The 24,168-nt window shown below is 58.4% G+C and overlaps 2 protein-coding genes across 2 annotated transcripts in view; both read right to left on the bottom strand.

The window, feature by feature from the left end:
* Positions 1-3,256: 3,256 nt before the first annotated feature.
* On the bottom strand, positions 3,257-9,076 carry LOC142908157 (uncharacterized). The gene is made up of 3 exons (XM_076058442.1): positions 9,064-9,076; positions 8,202-8,359; positions 3,257-8,033 (listed from the first exon to the last, which is right to left on the bottom strand). Exons 1-3 carry the CDS (start codon positions 9,074-9,076, stop codon positions 4,569-4,571), a joined length of 3,636 nt encoding a protein of 1,211 aa, XP_075914557.1. The 3' UTR covers positions 3,257-4,568.
* The window catches only part of LOC116958288 (protein DDI1 homolog 2-like), a 31,396-nt gene continuing 15,429 nt past the window's right edge, over positions 8,202-24,168 (bottom strand). Inside the window, exons 6-11 of the mRNA XM_032980831.2 lie at positions 22,811-22,939; positions 22,357-22,460; positions 16,978-17,274; positions 13,012-13,066; positions 10,936-10,971; positions 8,202-8,305 (exon numbers count right to left, since the gene is read on the bottom strand). Of these exons, the coding sequence (XP_032836722.2) occupies positions 10,955-10,971; positions 13,012-13,066; positions 16,978-17,274; positions 22,357-22,460; positions 22,811-22,939 (602 nt within the window). The 3' untranslated portion in view covers positions 8,202-8,305; positions 10,936-10,954. The remainder of the gene's footprint in view (positions 8,306-10,935; positions 10,972-13,011; positions 13,067-16,977; positions 17,275-22,356; positions 22,461-22,810; positions 22,940-24,168) is intronic.

Below are 24,168 nucleotides of genomic sequence, written 5' to 3'. Positions count from 1 at the left end.
CCAGCTCACCACCAGCTCACACTCACCACCAGCTCACACTCACCAGCAGCTCACACTCACCACCAGCTCACACTCACCACCAGCTCACACTCACTCACCAGCTCACACTCACCACCAGCTCACACTCACCACCAGCTCACACTCACCACCAGCTCACACTCACCAGCAGCTCACACTCACCACCAGCTAACACTCACCACCAGCTCACCACCAGCTCACACTCACTAACCAGCTCACACTCACCAGCTCACACTCACCAGCAGCTCACACTCACCACCAGCTCACACTCACTCACCAGCTCACACTCACCACCAGCTCACACTCACCACCAGCTCACACTCACCACCAGCTCACACTCACCAGCAGCTCACACTCACCACCAGCTCACACTCACCACCAGCTCACCACCAGCTCACACTCACCACCAGCTCACCACCAGCTCACACTCACCACCAGCTCACACTCACCAGCAGCTCACACTCACCACCAGCTCACACTCACCACCAGCTCACCACCAGCTCACACTCACTAACCAGCTCACACTCACCAGCTCACACTCACCACCAGCTCACACTCACCACCAGCTCACACTCACCAGCAGCTCACACTCACTCACCAGCTCACACTCACCAGCAGCTCACACTCACCACCAGCTCACACTCACCAGCTTACACTCACCACCAGCTCACACTCACCACCAGCTCACACTCACCACCAGCTCACCACCAGCTCACTCTCACCACCAGCTCACACTCACTCACCAGCTCACACTCACCACCAGCTCACACTCACCAGCTCACACTCACCACCAGCTCACACTCACCACCAGCTCACACTCACTCACCAGCTCACACTCACCACCAGCTCACACTCACCAGCTAACACTCACCACCAGCTCGCACTCACCAGCAGCTCACACTCACTCACCAGCTCACACTCACCACCAGCTCACACTCACTCACCAGCTCACACTCACCACCAGCTCACACTCACTCACCAGCTCACACTCACCACCAGCTCACACTCACCAGCAGCTCACACTCATCACCAGCTCACACTCACCAGCTCACACTCACCACCAGCTCACACTCACCACCAGCTCACACTCACCACCAGCTCACACTCACCACCAGCTCACCCTCACTCACCAGCTCATTCACCAGCTCACCAGCTCACTCACCACACTCACTCACCACACTCACACACCAGCTCACTTACCAGCTCACCACACTCACTCACCACACACACCAGCTCACATTCACTCACCACACTCACCACACTCACCACACTTACTCACCTCACTTACCAGCTTACACTCACCAGCTCACACTCACCAGCTCACACTCACTCACCAGCTCACACTCACCACACTCACCAGCTCACTCACCACACTCACCAGCTCACACTCACTCACCACACTCACTCACCAACTCACTCACCAGCTCACACTCACTCACCACACTCACTCACCAACTCACTCACCAGCTCACACTCACCACACTCACTCACCACACTCACTCACCAGCTCACACTCACCACACTCACCACACTCACCAGCTCACACACCACACTCACCAGCTCACACTCACCAGCACACACAGCATTCACACTCACCACACTCACCACACTCACTCACCACCAGCACCACACTCACCACCAGCTCACATTCACCAGCAGCTCACAATCACCACCAGCTCACACTCACCAGCAGCTCACACTCACCAGCTCACACTCACCACACTCACCAGCTCACACTCACCACACTCACCAGCTCACCACACTCACCAGCTCACACTCACTCACCAACTCACTCACCAACTCACTCACCAGCTCACACTCACCACCAGCTCACACTCAACAGCTCACACTCACTCACCAGCTCAGTCACCACACTCACCCACCAGCTCACACTCACCAGCAGCACCACACTCACCACCAGCTCACTCACCAGCTCACACTCACCACCAGCTCACACTCACCATCACCAACAGCACCACACTCACCACCAGCTCACACTCACCACCAGCTCACACTCACCACCAGCTCACACTCACCAGTATCTCACTCTCACCACCAGCTCACACTCACCACCAGCTCACACTCACCAGCTCACACTCACCACCAGCTCACACTCACCAGTAGCTCACACTCACCAGCTCACACTCACCACCAGCTCACACTCACTACCAGCAGCACCACACTCACCAGCAGCACCACACCCACCACCAGCTCACTCACCACCAGCTCACACTCACTACCAGCAGCACCACACTCACCAGCAGCACCACACTCACCACAAGCTCACACTCACCACCAGCTCACACTCACTAACCAGCTCACACTCACCAGCAGCTCACACTCACCACCAGCTCACACTCACCACCAGCTCACACTCACCAGCAGCTCACACTCACCAGCAGCTCACACTCACCACCAGCTCACACTCACCAGTAGCTCACACTCACCACCAGCTCACACTCACCAGTATCTCACACTCACTACCCCGTGTAGGATGAGTTAAGGTTCCTGTGTGGCATGAGGGTTCTGTATGGGATGAGACGGTGGTTCTGTATGGGATGAGACGGATGTTCTGTATGGGATGATACTGAGGTTCTGTATGGGATGAGACGGTGGTTCTGTATGGGATGAGACGGATGTTCTGTATGGGATGATACTGAGGTTCTGTATGGGATGAGACGGTGGTTCTGTATGGGATGAGACGGTGGTTTTGTATGGGATACTGGGATTTTGTATGGGATGATACTGGGGTTCTGTATGGGATGATACTGGGGTTCTGTATGGGATGATACTGGGGTTCTGTATGGGATGAGACGGTGGTTCTGTATGGGATGAGGGTTCTGTATGGGATGATACTGAGGTTCTGTATGGGATGAGGGTTCTGTATAGGATGAGGGTTCTGTATGGGATGAGACGGTGGTTCTGTATGGGATGATACTGGGGTTCTGTATGGGATGATACTGGGGTTCTGTATGGGATGAGGGTTCTGTATGGGATGATACTGGGGTTCTGTATGGGATACTGGGGTTCTTTATGGGACGAGTCGAGGGTTCTGTATGGGATGAGGGTTCTGTATGGGATGATACTGGGGTTCTGTATAGGATGAGGGTTCTGTATGGGATGATACTGGGGTTCTGTATGGGATCATACTGGGGTTCCGTATGGGATGATAATGGGGTTCCGTATGGGTTCTGAACACACTCACTCGGGGCCAGTAACCGGATCTCAGATTCTCCAATCGATCAACACACTCCCCTTGCTTTTATTGATTCCACGCACTCCCCGAATCGACGGGGGACCTCTCGACCGAGAAGGCTTCGGACGAGAAGTGAACCAGGCCCCCAGGCTCAGTGGCAACAGACAACAACAACAACAACAAAACCCCCACCCCTCACCCCCGGCCAGAGCAAACGAAATCAAAACACCACGGGGGGAGGGGAGGGAGGGGGGTCAGTCGGACTTCGCGGCCAGATTCACCATCCACCTCGTACTCGAAGCTTTCCCCGGCTGCAGGAATCCCACACTCAGCGTCGTTCTTTCGGTAAGGTCACGTGGGTAGAAGTGAAGCAAAACGGAAGGCATGAAGGGTTGCAGCCGCAGCCGCCCGCGGGGTTTCACCTGCAGACGGAGGGCGCGCTCGGGTTGAGTTCGAAACGTGGCGGTTTATCGCGGTTTCATTTCCACCCACGTGGCTTTAGCGAAAGCGCCGCAGATTGTGGATTCCCCACCGGCTCCAAAAACAACCGCGCCCCCCCCCCCCCCGCCCGCCCCCCCCCCCGCCCATCAAAAGCAAAATTCATGGCAGGCAAAAAAAAAAAATCCATCGGCTGCAGGAGGAACGTGCCCAAACCAACGGAGAAACTTCCCCGGGTCAACGGAGAAACTTTCCCAGGCCAACGGAGAAACTTCGCCAAGGCCAACGCAGAAACTTCCCCGGGTCAACGCAGAAAAGGTCAACGCAGAAACTTTGCCAAAGCCAACGGAGAAACTTCCCCGGGCCAACGCAGAAACTTCCCCGGGTCAACGCAGAAACTTCCCCGGGTCAACGGAGAAACTTCGCCAAACCAACGGAGAAACTTCCCCGGGTCAACGGAGAAACTTCCCCGGGTCAACGCAGAAACTTCCCCGGGCCAACGGAGAAACTTCCCCGGGTCAACGGAGAAACTTCCCCGGGTCAACGCAGAAACTTCCCCGGGTCAACGGAGAAACTTCCCCGGGTCAACGCAGAAACTTCCCCGGGCCAACGGAGAAACTTCCCCGGGTCAACGGAGAAACTTCCCCGGGTCAACGCAGAAACTTCCCCGGGTCAACGCAGAAACTTCCCCGGGCCAACGGAGAAACTTCCCCGGGTCAACGGAGAAACTTCCCCGGGTCAACGCAGAAACTTCCCCGGGCCAACGGAGAAACTTCCCCGGGTCAACGCAGAAACTTCCCCAAGGCCAACGCAGAAACTTCCCCGTGCGACTGGAGAAACTTCCACGGAGGGGAGGTCACGGGGGGGGGGAGAAGTCACAGAGCGAAAGGTCACGGAGCGAAAGGTCACGGAGAGGTCAGTGGGGTGGGTGGCGTGGTGGGGTGGAGCCAGGCACACGGACACTGCCAGCCAGCAACACGAGGAACCTCACCAGGGCCTCCGCCTCCTCCTCCGCCTCCTCCTCCGCCTCCACGAGTTGCTGTTCCGCCTGTCCTACCGCCGCCTGTCCCACCGCCGCCTGTCCCACCGCCGCCTGTCCCATCGCCGCCTGTCCCATCGCCGCCTGTCCTACCACCGCCTGTCCTTCCGCCTGTCCTACCACCACCTGTCCTACCACCGCCTGTCCTTCCGCCTGTCCTACCACCGCCTGTCCTTCCGCCTGTCCTACCGCCGCCTGTCCTTCCGCCGCCTGTCCTACCGCCGCCTGTCCTTCTGCCGCCTGTCCTACCGCCGCCTCTCCTACCTCCGCCTGTCCTACCGCCGCATCTCCTACCACCGCCTGTCCTTCCGCCTGTCCTTCCGCCGCCTGTCCTACCGCCGCCTGTCCTACCGCCGCCTGTCCTACCGCCGCCTCTCCTACCTCCCGTCGTTCCGTGGCAACGTCGCCCGCACCGGAGCTTCCGTTTCCGCCGGCCGTCAAATTCCGTCGCGGCTCCACCGCCGCCTCTACCGCCTCTTCCGCCGCCTCTACCACCGCCTCCACCGCCTCCACCGCCTCCACCGCCGCCGCCCCCCTCCGTCCTTCCGGGCCAGGGGCCAACGTCGTCGAGGTCGTCGTGGTGCCCCTCCCCCCGCTCCTCCCCCCCTTCCTCCTCCTCCTCCTCCTCCCCATCCTCCTCGTCGTCGTCGCCGCCGCCGCCGCCGCGGTGGCGGTGGTTGCGGCGGTGGTTGTGGTGTCCGTCTCTCGGTGGCCGGCACCGGTGCCATCACCGGAAGCTTCCTCCTCCTCCGCTTCCTCTTCCCCACTACCGGAACGGCGGCGGCAGCAAAAGCGGCAGCCGGAGCGCTCCTGCTCCGGGGACTCCGAGATCTCGCCGTACGGACGCTTCGGGGAGAGCCCCGAGGGACCGGAGCCGGAGCCGGATCCAGAGAAGCCGGAGCCGGATCCCGGAGCGAATCCGGAGACGGATCCCGGAGCGAATCCAGAGCCGGGTCTGGGAACGGAGCCCGAGCTGGAGCCGGAACCGGGTTTCTCTCCCGTGTGAGGCTCTCCCGTGTGAGACTCTCCCGTGTGAGACTCTCCCGTGTGAGACTCTCCCGTGTGAGACTCTCCCGCAGGAGACTCTCCCGTGTGAGACTCTCCCGCGTGAGACTCTCCCGCGTGAGACTCTCCCGTGTGAGACTCTCCCGTCTGAGCCTCTCCCGTGTGAGACTCTCCCGTGTGAGACTCTCCCGTGTGAGACTCTCCCTCGTGAGACTCTCCCGTGTGAGACTCTCCCACGTGAGACTCTCCCGTGTGAGACTCTCCCGTGTGAAGCTCTCCCGTGTGAGACTCTCCTGTGTGAGACTCTCCCTCGTGAAGCTCTCCCGCGTGACACTCTCCCGTGTGAGTCTCTCCAGCGTGAAGCTCTCCCGTGTGAGACTCTCCCGTGTGAGACTCTCCCTCGTGAGACTCTCCTGCGTGAGACTCTCCCGCGTGAGACTCTCCCGTGTGAGACTCTCCCGCGTGAGACTCTCCCGCGTGAGACTCTTCAACAACAACGACGATGACATCATCCCCCGTTCCGGGTTCTACTTCCTGGTGACCCAGCTCTGCCCTCTGGTGACCCAACTCTGTCCCCCGGTGACCCAACTCTACCCCCCGGTGACCAAACTCTACCCCCTGGTGACCCAACTCTGTCCCCCGGTGACTCAACTCTGTCCCCTGGTGACTCAACTCTGTCCCCCGGTGACTCAACTCTGTCCCCCGGTGACCCAACTCTGTCCCCTGGTGACCCAACTCTACCCCCTGGTGACCCAGCTCTGTCCTCTGGTGACCCAACTCTACCCCCTGGTGACCCAACTCTGTCCCCCGGTGACCCAACTCTGTCCCCTGGTGACCCAACTCTGTCCCCTGGTGACCCAACTCTGTCTCCTGATGACTCAACTCTGTCCCCTGGTGACCCAACTCTGTCTCCTGATGACTCAACTCTGTGCCCTGGTGACCCAACTCTGTCTCCTGATGACTCAACTCTGCCCTCTGATGACCCAACTCTACCCCCCGGTGACCCAACTCTACCCCCTGGTGACCCAACTCTGTCCCCTGATGACCCAACTCTGTCCCCCGGTGATCCAACTCTACCCCCCGGTGACCCAACTCTGCCTCCTGGTGACCCAACTCTGTCCCCTGGTGACCCAACTCTGCCTCCTGGTGACCCAACTCTGTCCCCCGGTGACTCAACTCTGCCTCCTGGTGACCCAACTCTGCCTCCTGGTGACTCAACTCTGTCCCCTGGTGACCCAACTCTACCCCCCGGTGACCCAACTCTGTCCCCTGGTGACCCAACTCTGTCCCCTGGTGACCCAACTCTGTCCCCTGGTGACCCAACTCTACCCCCTGGTGACCCAACTCTGTCCCCCGGTGACCCAACTCTACCCCCCGGTGACTCAACTCTGTCCCCTGGTGACCCAACTCTGCCCTCTGATGACCCAACTCTGCCTCCTGGTGACCCAACTCTACCCCCCGGTGACTCAACTCTGCCCTCTGGTGACCCAACTCTGCCCTCTGATGACCCAACTCTGCCTCCTGGTGACCCAACTCTACCCCCTGGTGACTCAACTCTGCCCTCTGGTGACCCAACTCTGCCCTCTGATGACCCAACTCTACCCCCTGGTGACCCAACTCTACCCCCTGGTGACTCAACTCTGTCCCCTGGTGACTCAACTCTGTCCCCTGGTGACTCAACTCTGTCCCCTGGTGACCCAACTCTGCCCTCTGGTGACCCAACTCTACCCCCTGGTGACCCAACTCTACCCCCTGGTGACCCAACTCTGTCCCCTGGTGACCCAACTCTGTCCCCCGGTGACCCAACTCTACCCCCTGGTGACCCAACTCTGTGCCCCGGTGACCCAACTCTGTCCCCTGGTGACCCAACTCTGTCCCCTGGTGACCCAACTCTGTCCCCTGGTGACCCAACTCTGTCCCCTGGTGACTCAACTCTGTCCCCTGGTGACCCAGCTCTGTCCCCTGGTGACTCAACTCTGTCCCCTGGTGACTCAACTCTGTCCCCTGGTGACCCAACTCTGTCCCCTGGTGACCCAACTCTGTCCCCTGGTGACCCAACTCTACCCCCCGGTGACTCAACTCTGTCCCCCGGTGACTCAACTCTGTCCCCTGGTGACCCAACTCTGTCCCCTGGTGACCCAACTCTGTCCCCTGGTGACTCAACTCTGTCCCCTGGTGACCCAACTCTGTCTCCCGGTGACTCAACTCTACCCCCTGGTGACTCAACTCTGTCCCCCGGTGACCCAACTCTACCCCCTGGTGACCCAACTCTGCCCTCTGGTGACTCAACTCTACCCCCTGATGACCCAACTCTGCCCTCTGGTGACCAAACTCTGCCTCCTGGTGACTCAACTCTACCCCCTGATGACCCAACTCTACCCCCCGGTGACCCAACTCTACCCCCCGGTGACTCAACTCTGTCTCCTGATGACTCAACTCTGACCCCCGGTGACTCAACTCTGCCTCCTGATGACTCAACTCTGACCCCCGGTGACTCAACTCTGCCTCCTGGTGACCCAACTCTCCCCCGGCTCTCCATGCCGTGGCTCCCCTGCCACGCTCTTCACCACTGGGAGAATTGGTGTAACGAGAGTCGGAAGGCTCCACTCCTGGAGAGGGGGGTGGGAAGGGGGGCGCGGAGAGAAGGGTGAGCGTGGGGTGAGCTTGGGGTGAGCGTGGGGTGAGCGTGGGGTTAGAGTTAGAGTGGGGTTAGGGTTAGAGTGGGGTTAGTGTTTAGTCAGGGTAGGGGTTAAGCTAGGTTAGTGTTAGGGTGAGGTTGGGGTTAGTGTTTAGTCAGGGTAGGGGTTAGTGTTTAGTCAGGGTAGGGGTTAAGCTAGGTTAGTGTTAGGGTGAGGTTGGGGTTAGTGTTTAGTCAGGGTAGGGGTTAAGCTAGGGTAGTGTTAGGGTGAGGTTAGGGTTAGTGTTTAGTCAGGGTAGGGGTTAAGCTAGGTTAGTGTTAGGGTGAGGTTGGGGTTAGTGTTTAGTTAGGGTAGGGGTTAAGCTAGGTTAGTGTTAGGGTGAGGTTGGGGTTAGTGTTTAGTTAGGGTAGGGGTTAAGCTAGGTTAGTGTTAGGGTGAGGTTGGGGTTAGTGTTTAGTTAGGGTAGGGGTTAAGCTAGGTTAGTGTTAGGGTGAGGTTGGGGTTAGTGTTTAGTCAGGGTAGGGGTTAAGCTAGGTTAGTGTTAGGGTGAGGTTGGGGTTAGTGTTTAGTCAGGGTAGGGGTTAGTGTTTAGTCAGGGTAGGGGTTAGTGTTTAGTCAGGGTAGGGGTTTAACTAGGGTAGTGTTAGGGTGAGGTTGGGGTTAGTGTTTAGTTGGGGTAGGGGTTAGTGTTAGGGCGAGGTTGCGTCTTGATTTGAAGCTTTCGTGACTGCAGGAATCCATCCTGTTTGGTTCTCTCGGTGAAGTCATCACGCGGGTAGAAAACTAACAAAGCAATCGTCATCAGGTGGGACAAACCACAGACCCCTACTTCAGCAGTGTTTACTTGCTACGATTTGTCCCGCGTGATGACGATTTGCTTGGCGTTGCGATCGAAACGTCGCGAACTGTTAGTTTTTTCTGCCGACGCGACTTTACCCAAGAGTATGGTTAGGTTATGGTTAGGCTTAGAATAAGGTTCACGGGTTAATGGAATTGTTACACACTCGCCCACACTTACCCTCAATACACACTCACTCGCTCACTCGCTCAGTCGCTCGCTCGCTCACCCGCTCACCCACCCACTCCCAACTCCACCCACCCACTCCCCACTCATCCACCCACTCCCCACTCATCCACCCACTCCCCACTCACCCACCCACTCCCCACTCATCCACCCACTCCCCACTCATCCACCCACTCCCCACTCACCCACCCACTCCCCACTCATCCACCCACTCCCTACTCATCCACCCACTCCCCACTCATCCACCCACTCCCCACTCATCCACCCACTCCCCACTCACTCCCCACTCATCCACCCACTCCCCACTCACCCACCCACTCCCCACTCACCCACCCACTCCCCACTAACCCACCCACTCCCCACTCACCCACCCACTCCCCACTCACCCACCCACTCCCCACTCATCCACCCACTCCCCACTCATCCACCCACTCCCCACTCACTCCCCACTCATCCACCCACTCCCCACTCACCCCCCACTCATCCACCCACTCCCCACTCACCCACCCACTCCCCACTCACCCACCCACTCATCCACCCACTCACCCACCCACTCCCCACTCACCCACCCACCCACTCCCCACTCCCCACTCATCCACCCACTCCCCACTCACTCCCCACTCACCCACCCACTCCCCACTCACCCACCCACTCCCCACTCACCCACCCACTCCCCACTCACCCACCCACCCACTCCCCACTCACCCACCCACTCCCCACTCACCCACCCACTCCCCACTCATCCACCCACTCCCCACTCATCCACCCACTCCCCACTCATCCACTCACTACCCACTCATCCACCCACTCCCCACTCACTCCCCACTCATCCACCCACTTCCCACTCACCCACCCACTCCCCACTCACCCACCCACTCATCCACCCACTCACCCACCCACTCCCCACTCACCCACCCACCCACTCCCCACTCATCCACCCACTCCCCACTCATCCACCCACTCCCCACTCACCCACCCACTCCCCACTCACCCACCCACTCCCCACTCACCCACCCACTCCCCACTCACCCCCCACTCACCCACCCACTCCCCACTCACCCACCCCCCACTCATCCACCCACTCATCCACCCACTCCCCACTCACCCACCCCCCACTCACCCACCCACTCCCCACTCACCCACCCCCCACTCATCCACCCACTCACCCACCCACTCCCCACTCATCCACCCACTCCCCACTCACCCACCCACTCCCCACTCACCCACCCACTCACCCACCCACTCCCCACTCATCCACCCACTCACCCACCCACTCCCCACTCACCCACCCACTCCCCACTCACCCACCCCCCACTCATCCACCCACTCACCCACCCACTCCCCACTCCACCCACTCACTCCCCATTCATCCACCCACTCCTCACTCATCCACCCACTCCCCACTCATCCACCCACCCCCCCACTCCACCCACTCCCCACTCATCCACCCACTCCCCACTCATCCACCCACTCCCCACTCATCCACCCACCCCCCCACTCATCCACCCACCCCCCCACTCATCCACCCACCCCCCCCACTCATCCACCCACCCCCCCACTCCACCCACCCACTCACCCTCAGCTAGTGCTGTTCGTCATCGTCTTTGGTTCTCTGCAAGCGAGCGGGGGGAGGGGTCACGGCAAACGGGGGGGGGGAGGCGTGGGAGGAGCGAGGGAGGGGCCAGGTGGGGGTGGGTGAGGGGTGGGGAAGGGTGGGGGGAGGAGCGAGGGAGGGGCCAGGTGGGGGTGGGTGAGGGGTGGGGGAGGGACTTGGTGGGGGGGGGGGAGGAGCGAGGGAGGGGCCAGGTGATGGGTGGGGGAGGGGTGGGGGAGGGTGGGGGGAGGAGCGAGGCAGGGGCCAGGTGGGGGCAGGGGAGGGTGGGGGGAGGGGAGGAGCGAGGGAGGGGCCAGGTGAGGGTGGGTGATGGGTGGGGGAGGGGCTTGGTGGGGGGGGGGGCGGCAGGAGAGGGGGGGCAGTGGGGGAGGGGCGGGGGATGGTAAGGGGGTGGGGTGAGGGAGGGGCAGGTGAAGGGAGGGGGAGGGCCGGGGTAGCCGTGTTAATCACTCCACACCAGGCGCAGGTTACCCACAATGCAATGCACTCAAGCTACCCACAATGCAATTCACTCAAGCAATGCCGGTTACCCAGAATGCGCTTCATTCCGTTATCCACAGTGCACCTCACTCAAGAATGCAATTTAATGGCACATTACCCTGCATGCAATGCACTCAAGCTACCCACAATGCAATTCACTCAAGCTACCCACAATGCAATTCACTCAAGCAATGTCGGTTACAGGGAACGAAATTAACGAAGCTATACAGAAGGCAATTCACTCAGGAACGACGGTGGATTGACGACCAACAAATGAATGAGCGAGGGAATGAGTGATGGGAATGAGTGAGAGAGTGAGTGAGAGAGCGTGCACGTGTGAGAGGGTGAGCGAGTGGATGATTGAGTGAAAAAGTGAGTGAAAGAGTGAGTGAGTGAATGAGGGAGTGAATGAGCGGGAGAGCGAGTGAATGAGTGAGTGAGAGAGCGAGTGAATGAGTGAGTGAGAGAGTGATTGAGTGGGTGAGTGGATGAGTGGGTGAGTGGATGAGTGAGTGGATGAGTGAGTGGATGAGTGAGTGAGTGGGTGAGTGAGTGAGTGAGTGGATGAGTGAGTGAGTGGGTGGATGAGTGAGTGGGTGGATGAGTGAGTGAGTGGATGAGTGGGTGGATGAGTGAGTGAATGAGTGAGAGAGCGAGTGAATGAGTGAGTGAGAGAGCGAGTGAATGAGTGAGGGAGAGAGCGAGTGAATGAGTGAGTGAGAGAGCGAGTGAATGAGTGAGTGAGAGAGCGAGTGAATGAGTGAGTAAAAGAGTGAATGAGTGAACAAAATTGAATGAATGAGGGAGTGAATGATATAAAATGAGTGAACGAATGAGGGTGAGTGAGAGAGCGAGTGAATGAGTAAGTGAATGAGTGAGAGAGAGCATGCACATGTGATCAAGTGAGTGAGTGACTGAGTGAGTGACTGAGTGATTCATTGAGTGAGTGAGTGACTGAGTGAATGAGTAACTGAGTGAGTGACTGAGTGACTGAGTGAATGAGTGAGTAACTGAGTGAGTGACTGAGTGAATGAGTGAGTAACTGAGTGAGTGACTGAGTGACTGAGTGAATGAGTGAGTGACTGAGTGAGTGACTGAGTGAGTGACTGAGTGAGTGACTGAGTGAGTGACTGAGTGACTGAGTGAGTGGATGCATGAGCGGGTGACTGCGTGACTGAGTAACTGAGTAAATGAGTGAGTGAATGAGTGAGTGACTGCGTGAGTAACTAAGTGAGTAACTGAGTGAGTGACTGAGTGAATGAGTGAGTGATTAATTTAGTGAGTGAATGAGTGAGTGACTGCGTGAGTGAGTAACTGAGTGAGTAACTGAGTGAGTGACTGAGTGAGTGGATGCATGAGCGGGTGACTGAGTGAATGAGTGAGTGAATGAGTGAGTGACTGCGTGAGTGAGTAACTACGTGAGTAACTGAGTGACTGAGTGAATGAGTGAGTGATTAATTTAGTGAGTGAATGAGTGACTGCGTGAGTAACTGAGTGGGTGGATGCATGAGCGGGTGACTGAGTGAATGAGTGAGTGAATGAGTGAGGGAGAGTCACCGGCTTCGTTGGCCGACCGCTGCAAGGCCTCTGCAAGTTCCCGGTCAGCCAGCTCCTGCACGACGGGGCACACACACACCGTACCAGCCTGATGCTTGCTACACACAGTATTTGGCTGCCGCTATGAAAGTCCCCGCAGTGATGATGATGATGATGATCACATGAGCCACAATCGTCGGGACATCATTTGCGATGGCCAGGTCGCTGTTTTTGGTAAGGTCGCACTCGTTACACACAAAGTGCTTGCTACAAACGAATCACATTCCAGAGTGGAGACCTAGCCAGGCCTAGCCAGGCCTAGCCAGATTTAGCCAGGCCTACTGAGACCTAGCCAGGCCTAGTGAGACCTAGCCAGGCCTAGCCACGCGGAGTCGGGTCTAGTGAGCCCTAGCCAGGCCTAGCCAGGCCTACTGAGACCTAGCCAGGCCTAGTGAGACCTAGCCAGGCCTAGCCAGACCTACTGAGACCTAGCCAGGCCTAGTGAGACCTAGCCAGGCCTAGCCAGGCCTACTGAGACCTAGCCAGGCCTAGTGAGACCTAGCCAGGCCTAGGCACGTGGAGTCGGGTCTAGTGAACCCTAGCCAGGCCTAGCCAGGCCTAGTCAGGCCTACTGAGACCTAGCCAGGCCTAGTGAGACCTAGCCAGGCCTAGTAAGACCTAGCCAGGCCTAGCCAGGCCTAGTGAGACCTAGCCAGGCCTAGCCAGGCCTAGTCAGGTCTAGTGAGACCTAGCCAGGCCTAGTCAGGCCTACTGAGACCTAGCCAGGCCTAGTCAGACCTAGTGAGACCTAGCCAGGCCTAGCCAGGTCTAGTGAGACCTAGCCAGGCCTAGTCAGGCCTAGTGAGACCTAGCCAGGCTGAGTCAGGTCTAGTAAGACCTAGCCAGGCTGAGTCAGGTCTAGTCAGGCCTAGTGAGACCTAGCCAGGCCTAGTCAGGTCTAGTGAGACCTAGCCAGGCCTAGCTAGGCCTAGTGAGACCTAGCCAGGCATAGTCAGGCCTAGTCAGGTCTAGTGAGACCTAGCCAGGCCTAGCCAGGCCTAGTGAGACCTAGCCAGGCCTAGCCAGGCCAAGCCAGGCCTAGCCAGGCCAAGCCAGGCCTAGCCAGGCCGAGTCAGGTCTAGTCAGGCCTAGCCAGACCTAGCCAGGCCTAGCCAGGCCTAGTCAGGTCTAGTGAGACCTAGCCAGGCCTAGTCAGGCCTATTGAGACCTAGCCAGGCCTAGCCAGGCCTAGTGAGACCTAGCCAGGCCTAGCCAGGCCTAGTCAGGTCTAGTGAGACCTAGCCAGGCCTAGCCAGGCCTAGTCAGGCCTACTGAGACCTAGCCAGGCCTAGTCAGACCTAGTGAGACCTAGCCAGGCCTAGCCAGGTCTAGTGAGACCTAGCCAGGCCTAGTCAGGCCTAGTGAGACCTAGCCAGGCTGAGTCAGGTCTAGTGAGACCTAGCCAGGCTGAGTCAGGTCTAGTCAGGCCTAGTGAGACCTAGCCAGGCCTAGTCAGGTCTAGTGAGACCTAGCCAGGCCTAGCTAGGCCTAGTGAGACCTAGCCAGGCCTAGTCAGGCCTAGTCAGGTCTAATGAGACCTAGCCAGGCCTAGCCAGGCCTAGTGAGACCTAGCCAGGCCTAGCCAGGCCTAGCCAGGCCTAGCCAGGCCAAGCCAGGCCTAGCCAGGCCAAGCCAGGCCAAGCCAGGCCTAGCCAGGCTGAGTCAGGTCTAGTCAGGCCTAGCCAGACCTAGCCAGGCCTAGCCAGGCCTAGTCAGGTCTAGTGAGACCTAGCCAGGCCTAGTCAGGCCTATTGAGACCTAGCCAGGCCTAGTGAGACCTAGCCAGGCCTAGTCAGACCTAGTGAGACCTAGCCAGGCCTAGTCAGGTCTAGTCAGGCCTAGCCAGGCCGAGTCAGGTCAGGTCTAGTCAGGCCTAGCCAGGCCTAGTGAGACCTAGCCAGGCCTAGTGAGACCTAGCCAGGCCAAGCCAGGCCTAGCCAGACCTAGCCAGGCCTAGCCAGGCCTAGTCAGGTCTAGTGAGACCTAGCCAGGCCTAGCCAGGCCTAGTCAGGCCCAAGCAGGTCAAGTGAGACCTAGCGAGGCCTAGTGAGCCCTAGCCAGGCCTAGCCAGGTCTAGTCAGGTCTAGTGTGACCTAGCCAGGCCTAGTCAGGCCTAGCCAGGCCTAGTCAGGCCTAGTCAGGCCTAGTCAGGCCTAGCCAGGCCGAGTCAGGCCGAGTCAGGCCTAGTCAGGCCTAGTGAGACCTAGCCAGGCCGAGCCAGACCCAGAGAGGCCGAGCCAGACCCAGCCAGGCCTAGTGAGACCTAGCCAGGCCTAGTGAGACCTAGCCAGGCCTAGCTAGGCCTAGTGAGACCTAGCCAGGCCTAGTCAGGCCTAGTCAGGTCTAGTGAGACCTAGCCAGGCCTAGCCAGGCCTAGTGAGACCTAGCCAGGCCTAGCCAGGCCTAGCCAGGCCTAGCCAGGCCAAGCCAGGCCTAGCCAGGCCTAGCCAGGCCACGCCAGGCCTAGCCAGGCCAAGCCAGGCCTAGCCAGGCTGAGTCAGGTCTAGTCAGGCCTAGCCAGACCTAGCCAGGCCTAGCCAGGCCTAGTCAGGTCTAGTGAGACCTAGCCAGGCCTAGTCAGGCCTATTGAGACCTAGCCAGGCCTAGTGAGCCCTAGCCAGGCCTAGTCAGACCTAGTGAGACCTAGCCAGGCCTAGTCAGGTCTAGTCAGGCCTAGCCAGGCCGAGTCAGGTCAGGTCTAGTCAGGCCTAGCCAGGCCTAGTGAGACCTTGCCAGGCCTAGCCAGGCCTAGCCAGGCCTAGCCAGACCTAGCCAGGCCTAGCCAGGCCTAGTCAGGTCTAGTGAGACCTAGCCAGGCCTAGCCAGGCCTAGTCAGGCCCAAGCAGGTCAAGTGAGACCTAGCGAGGCCTAGTGAGCCCTAGCCAGGCCTAGCCAGGTCTAGTCAGGTCTAGTGTGACCTAGCCAGGCCTAGTCAGGCCTAGCCAGGCCTAGTCAGGCCTAGTCAGGCCTAGTCAGGCCTAGCCAGGCCGAGTCAGGCCGAGTCAGGCCTAGTGAGACCTAGCCAGGCCGAGCCAGACCCAGAGAGGCCGAGCCAGACCCAGCCAGGCCTAGTGAGACCTAGCCAGGCCTAGCCAGACCCAGCCAGGCCTAGCCAGGCCTAGTGAGACCTAGCCAGGCCTAGCCAGACCCAGCCAGGCCAAGCCAGACCCAGCCAGGCCTAGCGAATGGCTCTAGCCAGGCCTAGCGAAGGGCTCTAGCCAGGCCTAGCGAAGGGCTCTAGCCAGGCCTAGCGAAGGGCTCTAGCCAGGCCTAGCGAAGGGCTCCAGCCAGGCCTAGCGAAGGGCTCTAGCCAGGCCTAGCGAAGGGCTCTAGCCAGGCCTAGCGAAGGGCTCTAGCCAGGCCTAGCGAAGGGCTCTAGCCAGGCCTAGCGAAGGGCTCCAGCCAGGCCTAGCGAAGGGCTCTAGCCAGGCCTAGCGAAGGGCTCTAGCCAGGCCTAGCGAAGGGCTCTAGCCAGGCCTAGCGAAGCGCTCTAGCCAGGCCTAGCGAAGCGCTCTAGCCAGGCCTAGCGAAGGGCTCTAGCCAGGCCTAGCAAAGGGCTCTAGCCAGGCCTAGCGAAGGGCTCTAGCCAGGCCTAGCGAAGGGCTCTAGCCAGGCCTAGCGAAGGGCTCTAGCCAGGCCTAGCGAAGGGCTCTAGCCAGGCCTAGCGAAGGGCTCCAGCCAGGCCTAGCGAAGGGCTCTAGCCAGGCCTAGCGAAGGGCTCTAGCCAGGCCTAGCGAAGGCCTCTAGCCAGGCCTAGCGAAGGGCTCTAGCCAGGCCTAGCGAAGGGCTCTAGCCAGGCCTAGCGACGGGCTCTAGCCAGGCCTAGCGCGACCCATCCAGGCCTAGCGAAGGGCTCTAGCCAGGCCTAGCGAAGGCCTCTAGCCAGGCCTAGCCAAGGCCCTAGGGCGGGGGCCCCTTGCGCCCCACCTCCGGCGTGATCTCCCCGTGGAGGCGCCGCTGGGCGAGCGACGTGGAGGCGGATGCTTGGCGCGAGGCCGCGCTCCCTCCTCCTCCTCCTCCTCCGCTGGTGGTGGGGGCCAGCGAGGAGGGCCCTGGGCCGCCGGAGCCGCCGGAGCCGCCGCCGGAGCCGCCGCCGAAGTCGTCAAAGTCGTCATCGGCGCCGTTGAGGCGGGCGCAGGCGGGCAGCTCCGACTCGGTGAGGAACCGAGTCTCGGTGCCGGACGAGCCCAGAACGAGCACGCCCCGCTTCAGGTCGATGACGCACTGCGGGGCGGTGGCAGTGTGTCATCGTCGGCACCGTCATCATCAGCAGCAGCATCATCATCAGCAGCATCATCATCATCACCGGCATCGGCGGCACCGTCATCATCACCAGCATCATCAGCATCATCAGCACCGTCATCATCACCGGCATCGGCGGCACCGTCATCGGCACCGTCATCATCGGCACCATCGTTATCATTGTCGGCACCGTCATCGGCAGCATCATCGGCACCGTCATCATCATCATCACCACCACCACCATCATCAGCACCATCATCACCACCAGCACCGTCATCAGCACCATCATCATAAGCACCATCATTAGCATCATCAGCACCATCATTATCATCATCATCACCAGCATCATCAGCACCGACATCTGCACCATCATCATCAGCACCATCATTATCATCATCATCATCACCGTCATCAGCAGCATCATCAGCACCATCATCATCACCAGCACCGTCATTAGCACCATCATCATCAGCACCATCATTATCATCATCAGCACCAGCATCATCAGCACCGACATCAGCACCATCATCATCAGCACCATCATTATCATCATCATCATCATCGGCACCGTCATCAGCAGCATCATCGGCACCATCATCATCATCACCACCAGCACCGTCATCAGCACTATCATCATCAGCACCATCATTATCATCATCATCATCGTCACCGTCATCAGCAGCATCATCAGCACCATCATCATCACCACCAGCACCGTCATCAGCATCATCATCATCAGCACCATCATTATCATCATCAGCACCATCATTATCATCATCAGCACCATCATTATCATCATCACCAGCATCATCAGCACCGACATCAGCACCATCATCATCATCAGCACCATGATCAGCACCATCATCATTAGCGTGTGTGTGTGTAGGGTGTGTGTGTGTAGGGTGTGTGTAGGGGTGTGTGTGTGTGCAGGGTGTGTGTGTGTGCAGGGTCTGTGTGTGTGTGTGTGTGCAGTGTGTGTGTGCGCAGTGTGTGTGTGTAGGGTGTTTGTGTGTGTGCCGTGTGTGTGTGCAGTGTGTGTGTGTGTAGGGTGTGTGTGTGTAGTGTGTGTGTGTGTGTGTAGGGGTGTGTGTGTGTGTGTGTAGGGGTGTGTGTGTGTGTGTAGGGGTGTGTGTGTGTAGGGTGTCTGGCAAAACAACCCCCTACCTCCTTGTGGTGTCGGACGGGCAACTCTGTCGTGGACAGTGCTGTGGGGGGAGGTCCAATTCCGATTGGCTCCTCCCCTCATGGCATCTGTGTCCACCACAGTGGCTAAACGGGGGCTCTGAACGGGGCTGGTAACCCCTCCACCTTCAATAAATTACCACGAAACTACGAATGAAATATGTAACTAATAAGCTTGTGCCGGAGGCCCCGGGGGGACAGGCGTCTATGACGTCTCCTGGCCAAACCCCAATTGGCGGAGCCAGGAGATTGAATCTCTAACCTCGGGGCTCCTCCAGAGACAACGAAAAGCCACTTCGTGTGGCCACGTGGAATGTTCACACGCTCACTGCGGAGGAGATGCTGCCACTCCTCTGTCGGGAACTGGACCGGTACCGCCTGGATCTCTGTGGCATTCAGGAGGTCCGGTGGACCGGTTCTGGTTCCTGCCACCATGAGGGGTGGACAGTCCTCTACTCGGGGCAGCAGACTGCCAAACAACAGGGTGTGGCTCTTCTTTTGAACAAAAAATTGAAGGGGGCGTGGGAGCGTGTCGGTGAGCTGTGGGAAGCTGTAAGCCCCAGGCTACTTTGGGCTCGCCTTCCCATCAACCGGAGGTGAGGAGTGGTGGTCGTGGTTACTTATGCCTCCACCGAAGACGAACATCCATGGAGGGATGCAGGCAAAGCCGATGAGTCAGATGCCTTCTATGACCTCCTGTCACAGGTGCTGGCTAAAGTGGCCCCTCGGGATAGAGTCATCTTGTTGGGTGACTTCAATGCCCGAGTTGGTAATGATGCTGGCACCTGGTCTGGAGTGATTGGAGGGCATGGGCCAGATCAGCTCAATAACAACGGTAGCAGGCTGCTAGATTTTTGTGAAGCCCATGGGCTTGTAATTACCAACACGCTGTTCCGGCATCGGCGCATCCACACAACATCATGGATGCATGCCAGGTCCAAGCGAGAACATCTGCCGGACTACATAGTGACGGACCAGCGGATGCGAGCCCATGTCCTTGACACCAGGACCTACCGTGGAGCTGATCTGCCCTCTGACCATCGACTAGTCATCTGTAAGATGCGCATGCCATTCTTCCACTCCGGTGGTGGGTGTACACCCAGGACCCCATTCCAACCTAAAGTGGCCTGGTCTCAGTTATCTGATGAAAGTTGCAAGCGAGAATTTCATCATCGCTTGCGGCTGGGGTTGGCATCGTCCCCCACTCCTCCTGATGTCGAGGGTAAATGGGTGAGGTTTAGGACTGTGACTCATGCAGCTCCAATGGCTGCTTTGGGTATGCGGTCCAGACCTCCCCAGAGACCCTGGCTGACAGGGGAGGTGTTCAGGATGGTTGAGAAAAAGCGACAGGCCCACTGTCATCGGCTACAGAATCCCACGTCAGAGAATGAGGAGGCTTACCGCAGCCTTCGCTCGGAGGTTCGGAGAGCCGTGAGGCGCTACAAGGATGGGTGGTGGTCGCGGGTTGCTGAAGAAATGGAGTCTGCCTCAATGGCCCACGATCACAAATCCCTATTTAACTCCATCAAAAAAGTAACCTGCAGCCTCACACCTTTTACCATCATTATGGGAAAAAACGGTGATCCAATCTCCGACCCCCAGGAACAGGTTTGCAGATTTGTTGAGCATTTCTGTGAGGTCCTGGGGGAGGGGAAATCCCTCAGCCAGGAAAACATCGTGGCACAAAGTGGGGATGACCCTGCTGAGGCTGCGGTGCCTCAAATATTGGAAGAAGTCACCCCCTGTGAGTGGCTGGCTGAGGTGCCATCTGTTGAGGAAGTACTGAAGGCGATCCGGAGTCTGAGACCAGGAAAGGCAGCGGGCAGAGATGATCTTCCAAACGAAATGCTGAGGGAGGGTGGCGTTTGTGCACAGACTGCCCTATATGACATCATAACAACAATCTGGACCACTGGATGGGTTCCGCAGGATTGGAAGGATGCCCTGGTGGTCCCCCTCTTTAAGAAGGGGGACCGCACAGACTGTAACAACTACAGGGGCATCTCACTCCTCAGTGTGCCGGGAAAGGTTCTGGCAAGGATTATTCAACATCGCCTTGCCAGGCACGCTGAGGAGAGGCTTGCGGAGCCCCAATGCGGTTTCAGGAAAGGGCGGTCCTGCACAGATGCCATATTTTCTGTCCGTCTGCTACAGCAGAGGTGTAGGGAATTCCAACAAGACCTACATCTCTGCTTTATTGACCTGGTCAAGGCCTATGATACCATCAGTAGACCTGGGCTCTGGGTTGTTCTTCGTGCTTTTGGAGTACATGACCCTCTGCTCACGATCATTAAGGACCTTCATGATGGTGAGCGGGCCCGGGTAAAACTACGTGGCCGGGAGTCAGAGCCATTCCCTGTACACCTTCGGGTGCGACAGGGATGTCCTCTGGCTCCCACATTATTTAACATCTATTTTGACCACGTAGTTCGTGAAGCCTTCAATAGCTGTACCGGGGGAATCTCCATATGGTACAGATATAAAGGGAAGCTGATCGATGCCCGGGTGCGGTCAAAGGATGGCTCCCTATCGCTCAATCACATTATGTATGCCGATGATTTGGTAATAGCTGCTCATTCAGAGGAGGTTGGAGACGCTGCTGCTGGGACTGGAGCGTGCCACTAAGAGATGGGGCCTTACTATCAGCCACACCAAAACTAAGCACCTGCCTGGGTATTTTGTACCATCGGAAACTCCACCCCCACAACTCCCAATCGGTGATGGGGCAGTTGTGGAGAGAGTGGAGAGTTTTCCATACCTGGGCAGTGTGCTAATGACCGGCTCCAGTTTAACAGCAGAGGTCTCACTCCGAATCAGTCGAGCGGCAATATCTTTTCATCGGTTGCGTAACGCTGTGTGGAAGCTACCTGGTCTGTCGCTCCGCACAAAGCTTCAGGTCTTCTCGGCCACGGTCATTCCCTCCCTTCTCTACGCTTGCGAAACGTGGACCCCCTAATGGAACATCTTCGCCGGTTAGAAACATTTAGGCTGGCCTGCCTACGTGCCATCCTGGGTTTAACCAGACTGGATTGTGTGAAGAGCTCACAAATTCTTAAAAGATCTGGGCAAGGTCCCATCGGTGATCTCCTCCGGTAGGCAAGACTGCGTTGACTGGGTCATGTAGCCCGCATGCCCAGCCACCGCATGCCGAAACAGCTTTTGTTCGACCGGATCGAGGGGGCTAAACGGGCGCGGCACGGGCTAGAGAAGAGATGGAGTGACGTGGTACAGGAGGACGTGGAGCTGAGTGGACTTGCCGATGACTGGTACCAGCGGTGTCAAGATCGGCCTCTGTGGAGGAGGCTCGTGAAGGACGCTACTGGGCAGTTGGAGGAAGTCGCCCTCCAACAACAACGGAGGGCGGAGGAGCGACGCTCACAACAACGAGCGGAGCGCCGGGTGGCTAAAGCACAGCAGGTTGGCACAGTAGGGGGCACAGGTGGTGCATCAGCCAGTCATCTCAGTCAGTCGACCCGTGGCACCTGGGTCTGCCCAGTGACCTCCTGCCAGCGGGCGTTCGACACTTCACGTGGCCTCAGGGTGCACATGGCCTGGCACAAGCGTCGTGGTGACGTCACCGCCACTTAGTGGCGAATGGCGGTTGTTGTTGTTGTAGCGGTGTGTGTGTGTGCAGGGTGTGTGTGTGTAGGGTGTGTGTGTGTGTAGGGTGTGTGTGTAGGGTGTGTGTAGGGGTGTGTGTGTGTGGTGACATCACCGCCACTTAGTGGCGAATGGCGGTTGTTGTTGTGTGTGTAGGGGTGTGTGTGTAGGGGTGTGTGTGTGTGTGTAGGGTGTGTGTAGGGTGTGTGTGTAGGGGTGAGTGTGTGTGTGTGTAGGATGTGTGTGTGTGTACAGAGTGAGTGCAGTGTGCGTGTAGTGAACCTGATGTCTCTTCAGCATGTCCAGGCCCAGCAGCATGTCCATCGGCTGCTCCTCCAGGATGGAGAAAGATGACGGCAAAAAATCTTTCTCGATCTGGATCTGACCTGCTCACGACCATCACCAACACCATCACCACCATCACCACACCACCATCACCACCATCATCACCACCATCACCACCATCATCACACCATCATCACCACCATCACCATCATCACCACACCATCACCATCATCACCACCATCACCACCACCATCACCACCACCACTACCATCACCACCACCATCACCACCGCCACCACCATCACCACCACCATCACCACCACCACTACCATCACCACCACCATCACCACCACCATCACCACCACCACCACCCTCACCACCACCACCACCATCACCACCACCACCACCATCACCACCACCACCACCATCACCACCACCACCACCACTCTCACCTAGGTGCACTCTGCCAATGATTCGTTGCGTGCCGACCCCCTTGGCGACACCTGCCCAGCGCCGGTCGACCAGACGCATGATGTTACACCGCTCAGCAGCCGCCTGGCTCATGATGGTCATCTGTGCCCCTACACACACACACACATACAGACACACAGACACACACACAGACACAACAACAACAACCGCCATTCGCCACTAAGTGGCGGTGACGTCACCACGACGCTTGTGCCAGGCTATGTGCACCCTGAGGCCCCGTGAAGTGTCGAACGCCCGCTGGCAGGAGGTCACGGGGCAGACCCAGGTGCCACGGGTCGACTGACTGAGATGACTGGCTGATGCACCACCTGTGCCCCCTACTGTGCCAACCTGCTGTGCTTTAGCCACCCGGCGCTCCGCTCACTGTTGTGAGCGTCGCTCCTCCGCCCTCCGTTGTTGTTGGAGGGCGACTGCCTCCAACTGCCCAGTAGCGTCCTTCACGAGCCTCCTCCACAGAGGCCGATCTTGACACCGCTGGTACCAGTCATCGGCAAGTCCACTCAGCTCCACGTCCTCCTGTACCACATCACTCCATCTCTTCTCTAGCCCGTGCCGCGCCCGCTTAGCCCCCTCAATCCGGCCAAACAAAAGCTGTTTCGGCATGCGGTGGCTGGGCATGCGGGCTACATGACCCAGCCATCGCAGCCTTGCCTGCCGGAGGAGCTCACCGATGGGACCCTGCCCAGATCTTTCAAGGATTTGTGAGCTCCTCACACAATCCAGTCTGGTTAAACCCAGGATGGATCGTAGGCAGGCCAGCCTAAATGTTTCTAACCGGCGAAGATGTTCCATTAGGGGGGTCCACGTTTCGCAAGCGTAGAGAAGGGAGGGAATGACCGTGGCCGAGAAGACCTGAAGCTTAGTGCGGAGCGACAGACCAGGTAGCTTCCACACAGCGTTACGCAACCGATGAAAAGATATTGCCGCTCGACTGATTCGGAGTGAGACCTCTGCTGTTAAACTGGAGCCAGTCATAAGCACACTGCCCAGGTATGGGAAACTCTCCACTCTCTCCACAACTGCCCCATCACCGATTGGGAGTTGTGGGGGTGGAGTGTCCGATGGTACAAAATACCCAGGCAGGTGCTTAGTTTTGGTGGGGCTGATGGTAAGGCCCCACCTCTTAGTGGCACGCTCCAGTCTCAGCAGCAGCGTCTCCAACTCCTCCTCTGACTGAGCAGCTATTACCAAGCCATCAGCATACATAACGTGGTTGAGCAATAGGGAGCCATCCCTTGACCGCACCCGGGCATCGATTAGCCTCCCATTATATCTGTACCATATGGAGATTCCCCCGGTACAGCTATTGAAGGCTTCA

Source organism: Petromyzon marinus, assembly GCF_048934315.1.
Source record: "Petromyzon marinus isolate PM22_M1 ecotype Great Lakes invasive population chromosome 75 unlocalized genomic scaffold, UKy_Petmar_22M1.pri1.0 chr75_unloc.1, whole genome shotgun sequence".
NCBI classification, from domain to species: domain Eukaryota; kingdom Metazoa; phylum Chordata; class Hyperoartia; order Petromyzontiformes; family Petromyzontidae; genus Petromyzon; species Petromyzon marinus.
Note: the sequence above shows the minus strand (reverse complement) of the source record. Positions and strands in the feature narration are given on the sequence as shown.